General features: G+C 38.1%; 4 protein-coding genes across 5 annotated transcripts; 1 reads left to right on the top strand and 3 right to left on the bottom strand.

Annotated features, from left to right (window-relative positions):
• Window positions 1-212: 212 nt before the first annotated feature.
• On the bottom strand, window positions 213-1,712 carry LOC117138970 (histone-lysine N-methyltransferase PRDM9). The gene is made up of 2 exons (XM_033301015.1): window positions 1,495-1,712; window positions 213-1,431 (listed from the first exon to the last, which is right to left on the bottom strand). The coding sequence occupies exons 1-2, from the start codon at window positions 1,618-1,620 to the stop codon at window positions 337-339; spliced, it is 1,221 nt and encodes a 406-aa protein (XP_033156906.1). The 5' UTR covers window positions 1,621-1,712; the 3' UTR covers window positions 213-336.
• Window positions 1,713-2,247: 535 nt separating this feature from the next.
• Window positions 2,248-8,374, top strand: LOC117140335 (calcium channel flower). 2 transcript variants are annotated; one of them, XM_033303183.1, is made up of 5 exons: window positions 2,248-2,389; window positions 2,620-2,740; window positions 5,136-5,343; window positions 5,411-5,518; window positions 5,862-7,501. In XM_033303183.1, exons 1-5 carry the CDS (start codon window positions 2,387-2,389, stop codon window positions 5,998-6,000), a joined length of 579 nt encoding a protein of 192 aa, XP_033159074.1. In that variant the 5' UTR covers window positions 2,248-2,386; the 3' UTR covers window positions 6,001-7,501. The 2 variants fall into 2 exon arrangements, with proteins under 2 accessions (XP_033159074.1, XP_033159073.1); XM_033303182.1 differs by lacking the exon at window positions 5,862-7,501 and adding an exon at window positions 7,874-8,374 and having other exon boundaries at window positions 2,250-2,389.
• Window positions 8,375-8,623: 249 nt separating this feature from the next.
• Window positions 8,624-9,239, bottom strand: LOC117140336. Its single transcript, XM_033303185.1, has 2 exons — window positions 9,186-9,239; window positions 8,624-9,123 (listed from the first exon to the last, which is right to left on the bottom strand). The coding sequence occupies exons 1-2, from the start codon at window positions 9,217-9,219 to the stop codon at window positions 8,837-8,839; spliced, it is 321 nt and encodes a 106-aa protein (XP_033159076.1). The 5' UTR covers window positions 9,220-9,239; the 3' UTR covers window positions 8,624-8,836.
• A 777-nt stretch (window positions 9,240-10,016) lies between these two features.
• Window positions 10,017-10,426, bottom strand: LOC117141255 (transcription elongation factor 1 homolog). The gene is made up of 2 exons (XM_033304623.1): window positions 10,220-10,426; window positions 10,017-10,166 (listed from the first exon to the last, which is right to left on the bottom strand). The coding sequence occupies exons 1-2, from the start codon at window positions 10,333-10,335 to the stop codon at window positions 10,034-10,036; spliced, it is 249 nt and encodes an 82-aa protein (XP_033160514.1). The 5' UTR covers window positions 10,336-10,426; the 3' UTR covers window positions 10,017-10,033.
• Between the last annotated feature and the right edge of the window lie 4,518 nt (window positions 10,427-14,944).

The following is a 14,944-nucleotide window of genomic DNA, read 5'->3' as shown; positions in this document are numbered from 1 at the left end:
ATTCTAGTGTAAGCACCTCCTTCAAAATCATACGATATCAAAAATACAATTTGTAGAATTTAAAGCCAAAACAACCAAATACAAAATTCAAGTTAACTCTTCAATCAAGAACAATTGTAACGTAAAAAGATTATTAAATAACTTATTTGTGGCAATATATATTTCCAACGTTTTCCCCCCAAAAATTTCCGGCAATAAATTGATGTACCAAGTTTTAAAACTGAATTTTTTTATTTCTAATGGGATAAAAGCATCTTTTAACCGCTTTGTTTTTACAGTATTAATTTGTACATATTTAATCAGTTTTCAAGATTACCATAATTTGCTAGTTGGAAACTAAGGACTTCCATTGTCCGAAACATTGATGTACTTTCCCTTCTGCAGGGACATTTTCTTGGGCAGGCTGATGAACTGTCCTCCGTTGGTACATTCCGTCGGGTCTTCCGGGAAATCTGCCTTAGTGTTAAAGTTATTCCCTCGGGAGCGAGACTTTCGATCGGGTTCAACCCGTTCCTTGGGGTCCAGCGTCATAAACTTGCCCTGCCGAAGGAGTCGTTCCTGTTGGGCAGGCGGCAGTTTGCTTTTGAGTCCAGAAAAGAGGCAATGGCAACTTAATGGCGACACTCTATAACGTGAGATGCAGTTCTTATATGGGCACTCATAAAATTGATTCTGCTTGGATTCGACTTCGTGGCCTCTCATGTGCCTCCTGTAGGATCCTTTGCTAGCGAAGAACACGTGGCACTCCTCGCAGATGAAATCGGATAGATTGTGAACCATTTTCTCGTGGCGGATAACGTCGAAATAGCGTGGGAATATCTGTTTGCATCTGAGGCACAGAAATTCCAAATCCCTTCTGCTGCTCATGGTCTTGTTGTGTTCCATCGTCTCCATGTGCTCATGTAGTTCGCGTAGTTTGCGGAACTCTGAGCCACACTCGCGGCAATAGTAGACCGGATTTGGGCGGCGTTTCCAAGAATGCATGCGGATTTGGCTCAGGAGTTCGAGCACATGGCCGCAACAGGTGCATAGCATCCGTGTGGCTTGGGTCTTGTCCTTGAAGAACTTGGTGACTGCCAAGCCATTGCGTGCCAATCCCGCGCAAAAGTAATCCTCGGACGGGGTTTTCAAAGATTCTTCAAGTACGATCTCCATATTCTCGTTTTTTTCCAATGGATCATGGTCTTCCTTCAGTGGCTCCGCGATATGCTGATCAAGAGAATTCTCCTCATCATTCATTTCCGTTTCCACCTCTTCTTTGTCTGATGGCACTTCCAACTTGACCTGAAATGCAGTGGAGTCGTCTATTTCGATGGGCCTCTGGTGAAACACTTCGTGGGCCGTGCCCCACTTCTCCAGGGATTCGCTTATGCGCAAAGTCTCTCCAAAGCAGCGCTCGCAAATGCAGGAATTTTCCCCCAGGATAGCAGCCTAAAAAACGTGGTTATCATTGCATGTAACATCCGTTGGGACTCACAAACTCTCAAAACTTACATCAATTTTGTACCAATCGAACAGTATTTGCAAGAGTTCATTGACCGATTTGAATTTGGGCTTCTCGAGATCGATATCAATTGCCCGGTTATCCTTGCATAGTTTGCAAATTTCCGCTTCTGTCATTTTGCTAATATTTTCGAGAAGTTCTAAAAAACAAATTAATAAAAGGCCAAATAATAAATGATTTCTTCGAATCGATACTCTCGATTTATCTTTAATTCATCGATATAAACCAGAGCTGCTTAATGTCGATAAGTTATTGAATTAATCGATTCTTAAAATTTAAATTAGGGATTTCGAAATTTATACAAATCTAAAATTAAATTAATTTTGATTGATTTGAATAGAGATAGTTGTTCAGATTTAGGAATTAGGTGGAACGATCTACGATCGTAGTGACTTTTCTGCATATTAAACGTTACAGTGTAAAAAAATGTGCTTAACATTTGCTATGAGAATCGGAAAATATTGTTTAATATCATAATCGAACAAAAAACCAATTTATAAGTTTGGGCTCTAGTTTTTCCATTAACTAAAACAGTATTTGCGTTTATTTGAATATTCGCAACCCAAAACATGAAATTACAAATAATTATGATTTACTTGTAGCTTTGCAGGCAAAAGCTTAGCTTCGATGACTAAATAAAATATAAATTTAAAAATTTTAAATTCAGTTAATCTAGGATTCCAGGAAACTAGTTCCATTCGCCTCCCATAACTTCCGAGTATCGATAGCCCCTATCGGCCATCAGAATAGCGAACTAGTTCGGTTCGCGTGCAGCAGAACGCAAAGTACAACAGAATTTTTTTCGTTCCGTGTGACGTGAAAAGTGCACATAGTAATTGTTCGAATTAGTTTAAGCCTAGCTAACTGACTAAACAAATAGCCATGGTAGGTAGTTCTTAATCGACTGAGATAAATGATTGTGATAAAATGCTGACGCAGTGAGCGGTGTGAGTGTGTATGCGTGTGAACCGCGCGTTAACTGGTGTGTGTGTTTTTGTCGTGGCAATGTGTGCGTGTTAAAAAAAGCGGCCGCCGCGTCACAATACAAAATTGTGCTTCGATTTTTCCTAATTGCATTTCGATTTTTCCCCATTTCCGCCCATTTCCCGGATCAGTCGTTTGCGGAAAAGATAACGGGTCTGCTGGCACGGCCGAATCAACAAGATCCAATTGGACCGGAGCAGCCCTGGTATCTCAAATATGGAAGTCGATTGCTGGGCATTGTGGCCGCCTTCTGTAAGTCGTAGGATATATACTAAGTTATCTACTAGCCTAACCCATTAAAATGTTGGAAAAAACATCCGTGACATTGGGCGGCCCAAAAATATGTTGCATCGATTTTTGTGTACCACCCTTTGTTGTTGTTGCTGTTATCTATTCGTAGGTGTAGGTGTGCAGTTGTGTTCGTGTGTGTACGCACGCTCTCTGACATTGATAAAGGAAAAGCAAGAGAGGGAGAGTGAGAGGTGAGCGGCAGTGAGAGCGGAGAAAGGAAACATGGGAAAGACAACACAAAAAGGATACACAAATTCACACACTGAAAAAAAACACGAGTTATGTTTAATATATGTTTACATAAAATTCAAAGAAATTTAGGGTAACGTGTGAGATTTCCATATGAATTAAGAAAGAAACGTATAATTTTAAGGCAAAACAAAGTCATAAAAGGGCTTTTTGTGGTATACATACCACTTAACTAAGTGGAGTTACTGCACTTAATATTAGCCTCTTATCTAACAATTTCGTTTGATAACTTTTTATTTCGTGTGTAGGAAATTGCAAGTGTGTATAGGAGCTTTTCTGTGTCAAGTTTGGCGCTCTGTTTTTTCTTTCCGCATCGAATGTAATTCTCTGTGCCCATTCAATCGAAATTCGCACTGCCTTTTGTTGTATCAGCTTCCCTCTTTCCATCTCTATTTTTAACTTTGTTTTACCCGCTTGCGTATTTGCTTTTTTATCTGGACTCTTTTAACCTTAACCCTTAGGCTGCCACACGTGTTATAAGTGCAACATCGTAATAAGTGTAGGCGAATCTTAAATTCAATTGGGTCATCTATTTTGCAATTTCATCATCATCTTTCTGAATGCATAAGAAATGCAGTTCAATGAACTTTTAAGTAGTCGTGATCTACTTTGATTAAGCCCAAGTCAATCTTTTTCATCGCAGTTGGAGTTTTGATTATGCTATTGAGTTTCATGTCGTTGGAATACTTAGATTTTAACTATTTTTTAGGATGAAAACTAAACATTTTAACATTCAGATCCAATGAAATTTATTTTAAAAATGAAATAATTCAATAAATAATTTCAATTTATTGAAATGACTGAAAATTCCACAGAAACAATATGCCTCATTGATAAGAGACTTCGTACACTTACGCATATTATTCTTGGAATTTTTAGAGATCAACCAAAGGCAATTATTTATTCATTCAAAATAAAAATATATGCAAATAAACGTTTGTACATCTTTTTTTCTCTGTACAAACGCATCTTTTGTTGTTGGATATTCTGGCAATGATTGTCGCTTAGTGAAATGGAGAAATTGCCCAACAAATGAACACCATCCACTTAAAATCAATATAAATAGCTGAATACCTCAATTAAGGGATCACAAACTCACTCGTGCGGCTTCCACAATGAACCGGTTCTGTTTGCGTAAAATAAAACCAAATAAAACCAAAGTCTATGATTAATAAATAATTTTATTAGCCGGTTCGTGGAGCACAACGACTTCTTCCCCAGGTTGGGTCAGTTTGCCTGGCTTTAAGAACCGCATTAACCTCAAAACCCAGATCGGATTTCGCAAAAGGAAAAACCTAACTTGCGAAGCTGAATATTAAAAGTGACCTGAATAGTGGAATCTTTATATTTATTTTCAGTTTTTTTGTAGAATTTTAGAATTCAAATTTTCCTCGTGATCTTTTGCAGCATTTTTTCCCGCCACTTTTATCCAATTATCACGCCCCAGTCATTTGTTTATCTGCGAATTAAAGTCGTATGTGCTGTTTACTCTTTGTTTATGCTTTTATCATAGACCAAAAGCAGCTGATAAAATATTTTAATGTAATTCACTTGTACGCCCCTCTAGCGATATCAAATGGAATTTAGTAAATTCTACCTGTGAACTACTTACTATCAACTAACCATTTGCCCAACTGTTTTTCATGCCGTTTGTCACGCTTCTGTGGCTCTTTTTTGTTTTGAATTTTTAAATAAAAGAGAAGGCCATAAAAAGTTAGAAATTGGCACAATATGAATGAGTCAGCGTTGTAGATTAGATTGCGTTTCCGCGTTTTTACCATACGCAGAAGTTGGCCCGACATAATGGGTCTAGTGGGAGTATGAGATTGGAATTTTTGGTCAGTCCCCTGGGTCAGTGTTTGGCGATAAAGATATACGCCTTTTATTGAAAATGACAAAAATAGCTTGACCTAAAAAAATACAAACATAAAAATTAGTTGTATTTATTTTAAATAATAAAATATCAATATGAGTTAGCAGTATGAAACTTGAGCTACAAGGAAACAGCAGATTAAGTAGCAAATTAATAGCCAAGGAAACACTTCACTTATTTAGTAGATTATGACATTGCATAACTAACATCTCTTATCGTTTGTCTGCCTTCCAGTTGCCATTCTCTTCGGCCTGTGGAATGTGTTCTCCATCATCACGCTCAGCGTATCCTGCCTGGTGGCTGGCATCATTCAAATGGTGGCAGGATTTGTGGTGATGCTCCTGGAGGCGCCCTGCTGTTTCGTCTGCTTTGAGCAGGTGAACGTGATCGCGGACAAGGTGGACTCCAAGCCCTTGTACTTCCGTGCCGGGCTCTACATTGCGTGAGTAACCAATGAACTTTTTTTTATAAATTGCATTATTTTCTAAAGTTTATGTTTTTCATTTCAGCATGGCCATTCCGCCCATTATTCTGTGCTTCGGATTGGCCAGCTTGTTCGGCAGTGGGCTGATCTTTGGCACTGGCGTGGTCTACGGCATGATGGCGTTAGGCAAGAAGTGAGTACGGGGCGGTAGGCATCTCGGAAAATCGCAGTTAAATTCAGAAAATCACAGCGAAGCCCTATGAACTCTAAAAGAAGTATCTATAATTATAATTGTATTGTTCCTAAAACTTTAACCCGGTATTCAAAGCAGGCTTTATGGTGAACTTTTGAATTTAAAGACGACTTCGATTAATCGAATGGGGGGGTTAGTTTATTTGCTAAGCGAACGGAGGAGCGAGAGATTTAGTTAGTTGTGCTAAGCCATTTTTGCTAATCGAAACCAAATGTTTTCTCTATATTCCCACGATGTGCTTGCCACTGTGAAAACGCTTAAATAACTATAAACTAACACGTAGAGCTTCTCGAGAGGACATGGCCGCCGCTGCCACATCGCCCACACAGATGGCCGGCAGTCAGGCGGGCGGTCAGATGCAGATGGGCGGCGATCAGCATATCACACTCATGGAAGATCCCGATGTCTGGCGCCCCACATAAATTCCTAGCCGCGCCATTAGTAACTGCCAAAAGAAAAACCACACTCAGATACAGATAAAGACACAGATACTCAGATACACAGATTCACACACAAAATACTCCACTAGAAATGCGAACGATGCAAGAATTGATCGAGTAACAAATATTTTACGGCGCCTAGTTTTTAGTGTTCGTTCCGAGGATAAATGCAACTAAGTGAGCAGGAAAATCACTACAAAGCAGCATTGTAGGGCATCAGAGAACTAGTATACAGAACACCCCACCAAATACAAAAGAAAATTGAACGAAATTCTCATTACTGTTGAAACCGAGAGTGTTAGTCATCAAAGTGTATATTGGGCAAATGCATTTCCGTCATTCGTCCCCGTTTTGCATGACATTCGTACTATATTCGTATTCAAATTTTTTAATATCTTTCGTCGAGCGGTTGGTGTTGTTAAGAACTACAGTTAAATATATATAATATGCATAGAGAAACTACTGATAACAATAACGTAACTCACATGTCAAACTGCAGCAAGCATATATTTTTAGTGAGAAACTATATTTGAAAGCTAACCGAATGCAAGAGGAACCGAACCTATAAGTTAACCACAGCTTCCACACACAATCTCACACAGCTAATGCTAATGGAAAGCCACTGATGATATGGACAAGTGAATGTCGAGAACCTAGAGCAATATGTACAACTCAGAAAGTATTAACTTTATATGCTTTGCTTCGATGTAAACCATAAAATTAAATGTTAAACGTTATTTGAGAATCGATTTGCTCGCGGGATAGTCACAATTTGAAATTGAACATAATCAAGCATACAGATAGAATATATATATATACAACAAGTTGAGAATTTACCAGTTATATTTTTTAAATGTTGTAACCGAAAAGTGTCCATTTCAATTTGATGCATTGTTAGACGATTTTCTTCTTAGACAATTACTTGGTTAATGGGTTTTCGTTTTCGGGTTTCGTATGATTTCTTGTTTGCTAGGAGTATATGCTTTTTTTTTTAGTATACCTAAGTTATTTATAAGAGTTTATTACAATCGTTTAACTTTGAAAGTCTGAGAAAAACGTTTTAAATTATTTTTGTTGTTGCCTATTGGCATTCTTACCACAAGAAGAATTCCAAAATCTGTTTACTTACGCATAAGTTATTGTATAATTTATTTATTATAACTTTAAATATAAATTATTTAAAAGAAAATCGCGATAATTTACTACAATTTAGCCTTCGCCAGCATCTGAGAGTCGTAATCAATTTGTTGAACTTTGTTAATCAATGAACGCAACACTAAAAATGAAAACATGTAAAATATTTCGTTAGAATTTGAACGCGCATGAATCAAATATGAAACACTTTGTACATGCCACCTGAAAACTGTCCAAAATCCTGCCGTTAAAGCCAACTACATCCAACGGCGGCCAACAGCGACTAACAACAATATACGATTTACGTTAACGAGTTCATAACTTTGCTGCGTCCAAGAGATCACTACAGGCAAATACATTTTTGAGCTTTCCTTTTTGTAATTGCTAACGATTGTAAATTGTATATTTTTCGTAGATTTTGTCAATGATCGATGACGTATTTATTTATTTGTGCACACGAAGAATTAAATAGATTTAGATTAGTTCCTGTAGTTCCCGGTATTTATGTATGATTTGTATACTGTATTTATGCTGCCTTAGTTTTTTTTGGTTGTCTTAGAAAAGCTTTTAGAAAAATCCGGCCTGTTCTTTCGACCCTTTGGTTTCATGTAGGCAAAGTCACAGTTTTTAGTTGAGCACTTGTAAATTGTATAATTTTGGAAACCATATTCTAATGTTTTTTACTCTAATGACTAATGAAATACTTTTACTTTTCCAACAGAGCATCCGTCGAGGACATGCGGGCAGCTGCTCAGCAAACCTTCGGAGGAAACACACCTGCCCAAACCAACGATCGAGCGGGGATTGTGAACAACGCCCAGCCCTTCTCCTTCACCGGCGCCGTGGGCACGGACAGCAATGTGTGATGCGGAAACTAGGTCGGGATCGGAATTTCGAGGAATCGGAGAGCTGGGTGTGCCGTGAGAAAACAAGACTCAAAACGCAACATTTGAAGGGCAAACCTAACCAAGAGAACATCGGCAGGCAATCATAAACATAATCATGTGCAATTTCTGATTGTTCAATAACCAACGCAAATGGATAACGAAAGTTTTTAAATCCGATTAGCTCTGATCTCTTTCTAGAGCAATCCAAATTACTCGATCAGAAAGAAGCCCCCCCCCCCAAAACAAGATCATTAAATTAAAAACCATTTTTGTATTAAATGTATGTAAATGTATATTGGTTTTAAAAGCGTTTTGCGTTTTCTGTATCCTATTAATTAATTGTGTTGCCTGTGTCCCATCATTCCAAAACATTTGGTTTCAACTAAGTAGAAATTGCAAATAAATTATTGAACGACATCACTAGCGAGGTGAAAAAAAAGATCATGTAAAATTTATGTTTAGTCATAGTTTAAATATACCTTAAATATATTTAAATGCATAATACTAAAATGTTTAAATTAATGCAAATAACACTATAAATATTGTATGTAAACCATATTAAAATTGAATTAAACATACTTTAAATTATGTTAAATAAAATTAATTATACAAAACATCGTTGTAATCATCGCTAAAATATAACTATTATGGGGCATGCTTCATGAGTATCGGTATCTTTTGGGGGGAAGTAGAAAATCAGATTACGTTCGCAAATATCTTATGTATTTAAAACTTTTCGCCATAACAACAAATACTATTTATAAAAACAAACATTACAAAAACTGTTAACTAAATGATTAAGATTCATTGGAGGCGCTTTCCTCGGAGACGCTTTCATCGGAGGCGCTTTCATTGGAGCCGCTTTCGTAGCCTTCAGGATACTCGATGATCAAAATTTCTTCGGATGCGCTGTCATCATTCGCGGCATCCTCATCATCATCTTCATCATCCTCCTGCAAGTCGTTGGCAGACTCATCGGAATCTTGCGAGAATTCCCAACGGAAACGACGATCGCTGATCACATCATCACCCTTGTCCACAACATCCGAGGAGAGGCTGGCGGCGATCACCATGGCGATGATACCTATATTGGATAGACTTGGATGATTTGGTATCCTTTTCGTCGGCTTTCTTTTCCTAACTCACCAAAGAACACGAAGAAAACCTTGTTGGACTGCATATTTGATGATTGATTGTAGCTTGAGATGCTTTCGATGCTGAGTGAGCTTTTGGCTTCAGCTTATATACCCAAATTTTGGCAAATGCCTTGCGAATCGTCCGACCCAGCAGACAGTGTTTGACTACCCCAAGATCAACGAAGTGCCCCAAAATTCTACATAGAAACAACTAACAAAATATTAGCATAGCTATTGAGTTGGGTGCTCAAGGTCAGAGCTTTCTGGGTTTGCTGGGTGATTTGTGTTGGTAGAACCACGTTTCAATGCTGTAAATTGGGTTGCAAATTAGGTGGCAGTAAAATATCTTAGAGATACACTAATTGAATATACTTAATATTAATATAAATATACATACAAATCCAAACACATGCCTTCCAAATCGGTAATTGAGTGCTTTTTCTTAGAAAAAAAGAAACCATTATGAGCATTTTAATTACAGTCATGCTTTTCATTTAAATACAGTGTAGAATTTTGGAAATATAAGTACATTTGTCTTATCAAAATTTAAACGTTATTTCGTTGCAAAACCAGTTAATCATTTAATGACACCCATTTCCTAACTAGTTTTAATATTGTGAATAAAACCTGACACATTTTGTTTATTGTTCATTTAATTTTAGTTATATAAAATGTAAGGTCACAGCTCAAAAGTATGCAGCAGAAATGTATGTATGTAAAATATTATGTATAAAACACGCGTATAAGTAGAATTCCATGTATATTTGAAGTATAAGAGCAGTTTGCTTAAGGTTTACTGCTTATAAGTTTTCAAAAAGTATTTACATGTTTTTAAAGCGTCTTAAAAAGTGTTAAACGTTAGTTTTCCTCCTCGCAAGCATCAATCCAATCGTTGAATACATCAATTGCCTCCGTGAGAAAGTTGATTTGCGTTTGAAAAAATTCCTGGCACACGGTACAGGTAACTCTTCCTATTTTTCTCACCTTATCCCTATGAATATTATGAAATTAGCGCAGCAAAACCAAATTTTTATTACTACTCACAGTTTTGCTTCACAGGACTGCTTGTGATTGCAGAAAGGACAATCGAAAAGAATGGGCAGCGGCTGAATGTTTTTCTTTCTTGGGGCTCCTTTGCGTTTGGACTTGCGACGACCCATGGCAGAAGATCAGAAGAAAAGATATATTTTAATATATTGCAATTGCAATTTTTATTTAATATGCTCTGGCACACTTCTGACTTCACTTTTGTCAAATTATATTTTTGACAGTCGGCAGTAATTAAATGTTAGCTAGAAAAAAGCTGTTTAGCTAGGTTGTTAAAAATCAACGGAGATATAAATAATTTATTTTATGTTTTTAATTATATGCTCAAAAAACTTAATAATTCTTTAATAATACGAAATATATAATATAATACATTATAAAATACGTAAAAAAATAATAATACCTTTTGGAATAAATATAAATATAATTTTAAAATTATATTATCATATATCCCTTCACAACTAAAAACATCCTAATGTGAACTCACTGATTTGTAATAATCTGTTTAATACTCCTTTGCCGCTTCTCTGTTTTTGTGTGGGGTTTCCAGTTGAATAATTTCAATGTTGATATTGATCCGCTTGGATAGCGAGGATCTTCAATTGATTGAGCCCACATAAGTTGAGCATCTGCCTAGAGATCCTTTCAAGAAATAACTTGGGATCCCTCCTTTTACGTAACTCAATGTAGCAGAAAATCCCTTTGTCGCCGCCTTTGTATCTCAGCAATCGATCGTGAATCTGCCTTTGGGGCAAAGTATCGATGACGCAATTCGATTGAGCAGACAAACTAGGTAGTTCGTTGCCCAAAGATGTGGGTCAAGTGTTTGGGCTGGGAGTAGATTTCCGATGAAACGACACCAGATATGGACATGTTCCCACATCGCATAGCCAAGGAATAACCCAGTGAAGCGCTTTCAACATACCGAATTTTCTCTGGCTAAAGCGCCGCAGGACAAAACTCTGCGATGACAGCCAAATCTGTTTGGAGTGTTAAGGGATTTCTCTGCTCGCAGCGTGAATTGTGAGATGGTCCGGTTTTAGGGATGCCTGCTGCTTACCATATTAGCACCAGGACATCAAAGGACAGCTGAATGTGTCAACAGTTCTTGCCAAAACGCTGTCGGCGGCGAGTTGAGAGAGTCGGCATTCTGTTCCCAAAGCCAGCATGAAATTTGTACTAAAGTTGGCAGCAGGATGCCGCATCCTTGCAGGATGCCCATCTGTTTTTTAGCGGCATTTATTCCATTCGCCATGCTTTTCGATACTGCCTGCCCCTGCCTACTGGTTATGTTTTCCGCCAAATGGGATTAATTCGAGATTTTTCAAATCGAGCTGCGAGTAAAAGTCTTAAGACTTTGCTTCCGCTTTTACCCCTCCTTTCTGCCAAATGGTATTGTGTTCAGGATCTGCTGCTCCTTTTTTTTTCTTCTTGCTCCTGGCTAATCTCTACTGCTCACATCTTGGCCAGCTGCTCCGCACCGTTTGCCTTTTGTGGCTTGACCATTTCGCTTTGTTGTTCGGGTGCAACTTCAATGGGTCCGGCCAGGACTCACGTCCTTTGTCCTTTTTGTCCGTTCATTTGCTTAAACGCATCTTATCCTGTTAAAATGTGCGCCCCGGCTTTCCGTTTCGCTGGAAAATTGATCTTTTTTGCAAATTTCCTACTCAGCTTCTGGTCTTCTGCTCCTTTCAGGACGCTCTCGAGTGCACACTAATTGAGATTTTCCTCCTTTTTTCCATTATCATTGCCGGTAATGCAATACACGCGTTCCGCTTTCAAGTCGACGACAATGGAGTTCGAAAGAAAAGTTTTTGGAAAAGAATTTCAGAACTAATCGGGCATTGTAAGGTGTTCTTTGGTTTGTGGGCTAGTGTATCCCATATATTTGTCAAAAAACTATTAAAGGAAAAATGTTAAATTTTATAATATATATCTAAGAAACCAATTTGATATTGAACAATAATTTTAACGCAATTAAATATTTAGTTATATTTTAATATTAATAAGTACCTTATTTTTATAAAATCAAAACCTATAAAATGCACAACTGAGCGAATTCCAAAAATACGCTCAATATAATTTAAACAATTGAAAAGCTTGATAGCGCATAAAATTTTTGTTCGGCCAATTAGATGTTCTAAAAGCCATGAAATTATTATTATATTGTTTGGTGCCTCTTTAGGTGTCGCCCCATCCACATAATATTTTTATTTCGGTTCCATTTACATGTTCGTGGCACACGCAGCGCATTCATAACCATATTTCATCAAAAATTCAAAGCGTTTTCCCCCGAAAAACATGATTATTAATTAAAATTCCCAAATCAAAATCAAATTACGAGTAAAACACAATAAAAAACGAGAAACATGAATAAATTTCCCCAGCAGAAATATACACTTTTTGTTGATTGGGTCGAAGTTGGGGAGCGAAGTTGGCAGCCTGTCGCCAGCGGCTTCCGTCGCCCAACTTCTAGGAATTTCGAAATGTGCTCGGAAAATGCATATATTATATACAAATTAAATTATGCATAATTTCCCCGTTTTCCTCTACGTCCTCTGATTTTGTTGCCTGCATTTAAACCAAAGTAGCGTGGGGCACCCAACACCAAAACCATAAAACTGTCATAAGGCGCTGCCAACGAAATCGAGAGGAAAGAAAAGGAGGCGCCCGCGAGGAATCGGGAATTATATCTTCTGGGGACACATGTGTGACTAAGAACTACTTCGATATTACTGAGGGGTTAGAAAAAAAACACAAAGAAATGCATAATATTTTAGAGGCGTTACACTAGACAACGTGATATGGTTTTCTTTAGCTCACATACATATATGGTTATAAGCACACCTAAGTGCATTTGAACTAAAAATATTTCAGTGCTCTTAATATATTGATTCATTTACTTAATTATTTAAAAATAACTGCAAGTTGAAGCTACTTATTTAAATGCCCTTATATTTCCACTTAGCATCACAATAGTATTCGATATTAGGCGGATGTTGTCCTTGTTGAAAGCATTACAATAACCATTTCCTTTGCAACCCTGTTCTCCAGTGTAATAAAATTTCCATAAATTCAAAATGTTTGGTGCCCAATTAGCGTGTAAAATTGTCATAACCTTCCGCCAGGCGCCCCATCCGCAGGCTCCGATCCAATCCAATCCAAAAAACACCATCCCAATCCCGTTCCCAATTTGAATCCCAACCGATCAACAGGTAAAAACTGATTTTATATGCGGCAGAAGGACCGACGACCTGCGCGCGGATAATGCTCATTTTCATTCGGTTTCGCTGGAAAATTGTGTCTGACGTTGGCGCAAAGTGCCCGGGGCATAGTTTTCCCCATTTTCCATACTTATGTACCTTCGCTCGGTGCGCGTGGCGCGATTTAAATTATGATGACGCCAAGGCGCCAACTCGGCCTGTCGGTGGGCCTTCATTTCCATCTCGTTTTCATTTAATATTCAAAGGCACTCGGAAAAATTTGCATTGGGTGCTCAAAAAGTTACAAATATACCTAGGATTGGAATGGAAAATATTGGTACGATGCCCCTAATCACATTGCTATAGTAAATTATTACATTTAAATCTTATGCGATATGTAAAACTTAAACTAAGCCACTTTTATTCATTAATTTTTATTTTTTGTGCGTGGGTTACATTTGAAACCCATTTCTTGTAGTGTTCTTCTGTGTGCGGGGAATGGGGAACAGGAAAGGATAACAATGTTGGCCGGCGCTTCCACGGAACTATAAATTTTCCAGCTCATGATTACGCCAAGAGAAATATTAATTGGTCAGGAGCTGGAGCTGGAGCGGAGCAGCTGCCGCCTAATCTTATCAAATATTTGACAATAACCCAATTAGTAACCACCTACGGGAGGATCGAGAAAAGGAAATCGGAACGACAAACAAACATTGCGCAAAAAAGGAGTCCTTTTTCGGGCCATACTTCTTTTTAAATATTTTCGAGAAATGCTACCAGGGAAGCTGACAGGGAGTAAGACATCAGCCGATATAGATGCAGCTGCAAATTCTGGAACAATGATGTCAACTCGGAGTCAAAAGATGCGCGCGTCAACCATAAAACTAGCCGACCTGGACAAAGGAGATAAGACTGACGGAACGGAGAGACCGCCCCTGAAGGGACATCCTGGCAGGACTCTCGGCGGGCAGCCAGAGCCTCTAATTTGTGAAACCTGCCTACAGTTTAGAGGGAGCAACGGGCCGTCCCCGGTACGCAGCCCATGACATTTGAGATTTTGCAGTCGATGATTCTCAATGCTGGACATTGTCAGTTTGGAATTGTAAGGATTCTCGATCCGTCGACCCAGTGTGTGTCGTGTGGATTGGGAAAAGCGCAACTGAAAAGCCACAAAGAGCTCCGAAAATTTGCCATAATCATGACATTTTGTTAGCCCGCCCCTTTGTCCTTCGATGCATTCTTCGCTCTAAAAAGATCCTTTCTTGCCACGCCGTATAATCGATGTAATGTTGCATCTTTATCGGAGTTATAGAGATGGAGATAATGGAGATACGACAGTGGATGATGACTTTGTTGTTGATATTGTTTGGGGGATTGCGCTTTTCATGTCTTTTTCTTTGGAGAAATTGCTTGCTTCAGGATTATTCAACATTCTTTGGGATGACAATAGGTTTAAGTCTATTGTTTTATACAACTTCTATTTTTAAAAATTTAATTTCCATAATTTAGTCTACGTTTT

This window comes from Drosophila mauritiana, chromosome 3L (assembly GCF_004382145.1).
Source record: "Drosophila mauritiana strain mau12 chromosome 3L, ASM438214v1, whole genome shotgun sequence".
In the NCBI taxonomy this organism is placed as follows: domain Eukaryota; kingdom Metazoa; phylum Arthropoda; class Insecta; order Diptera; family Drosophilidae; genus Drosophila; species Drosophila mauritiana.
Note: the sequence above shows the minus strand (reverse complement) of the source record. Positions and strands in the feature narration are given on the sequence as shown.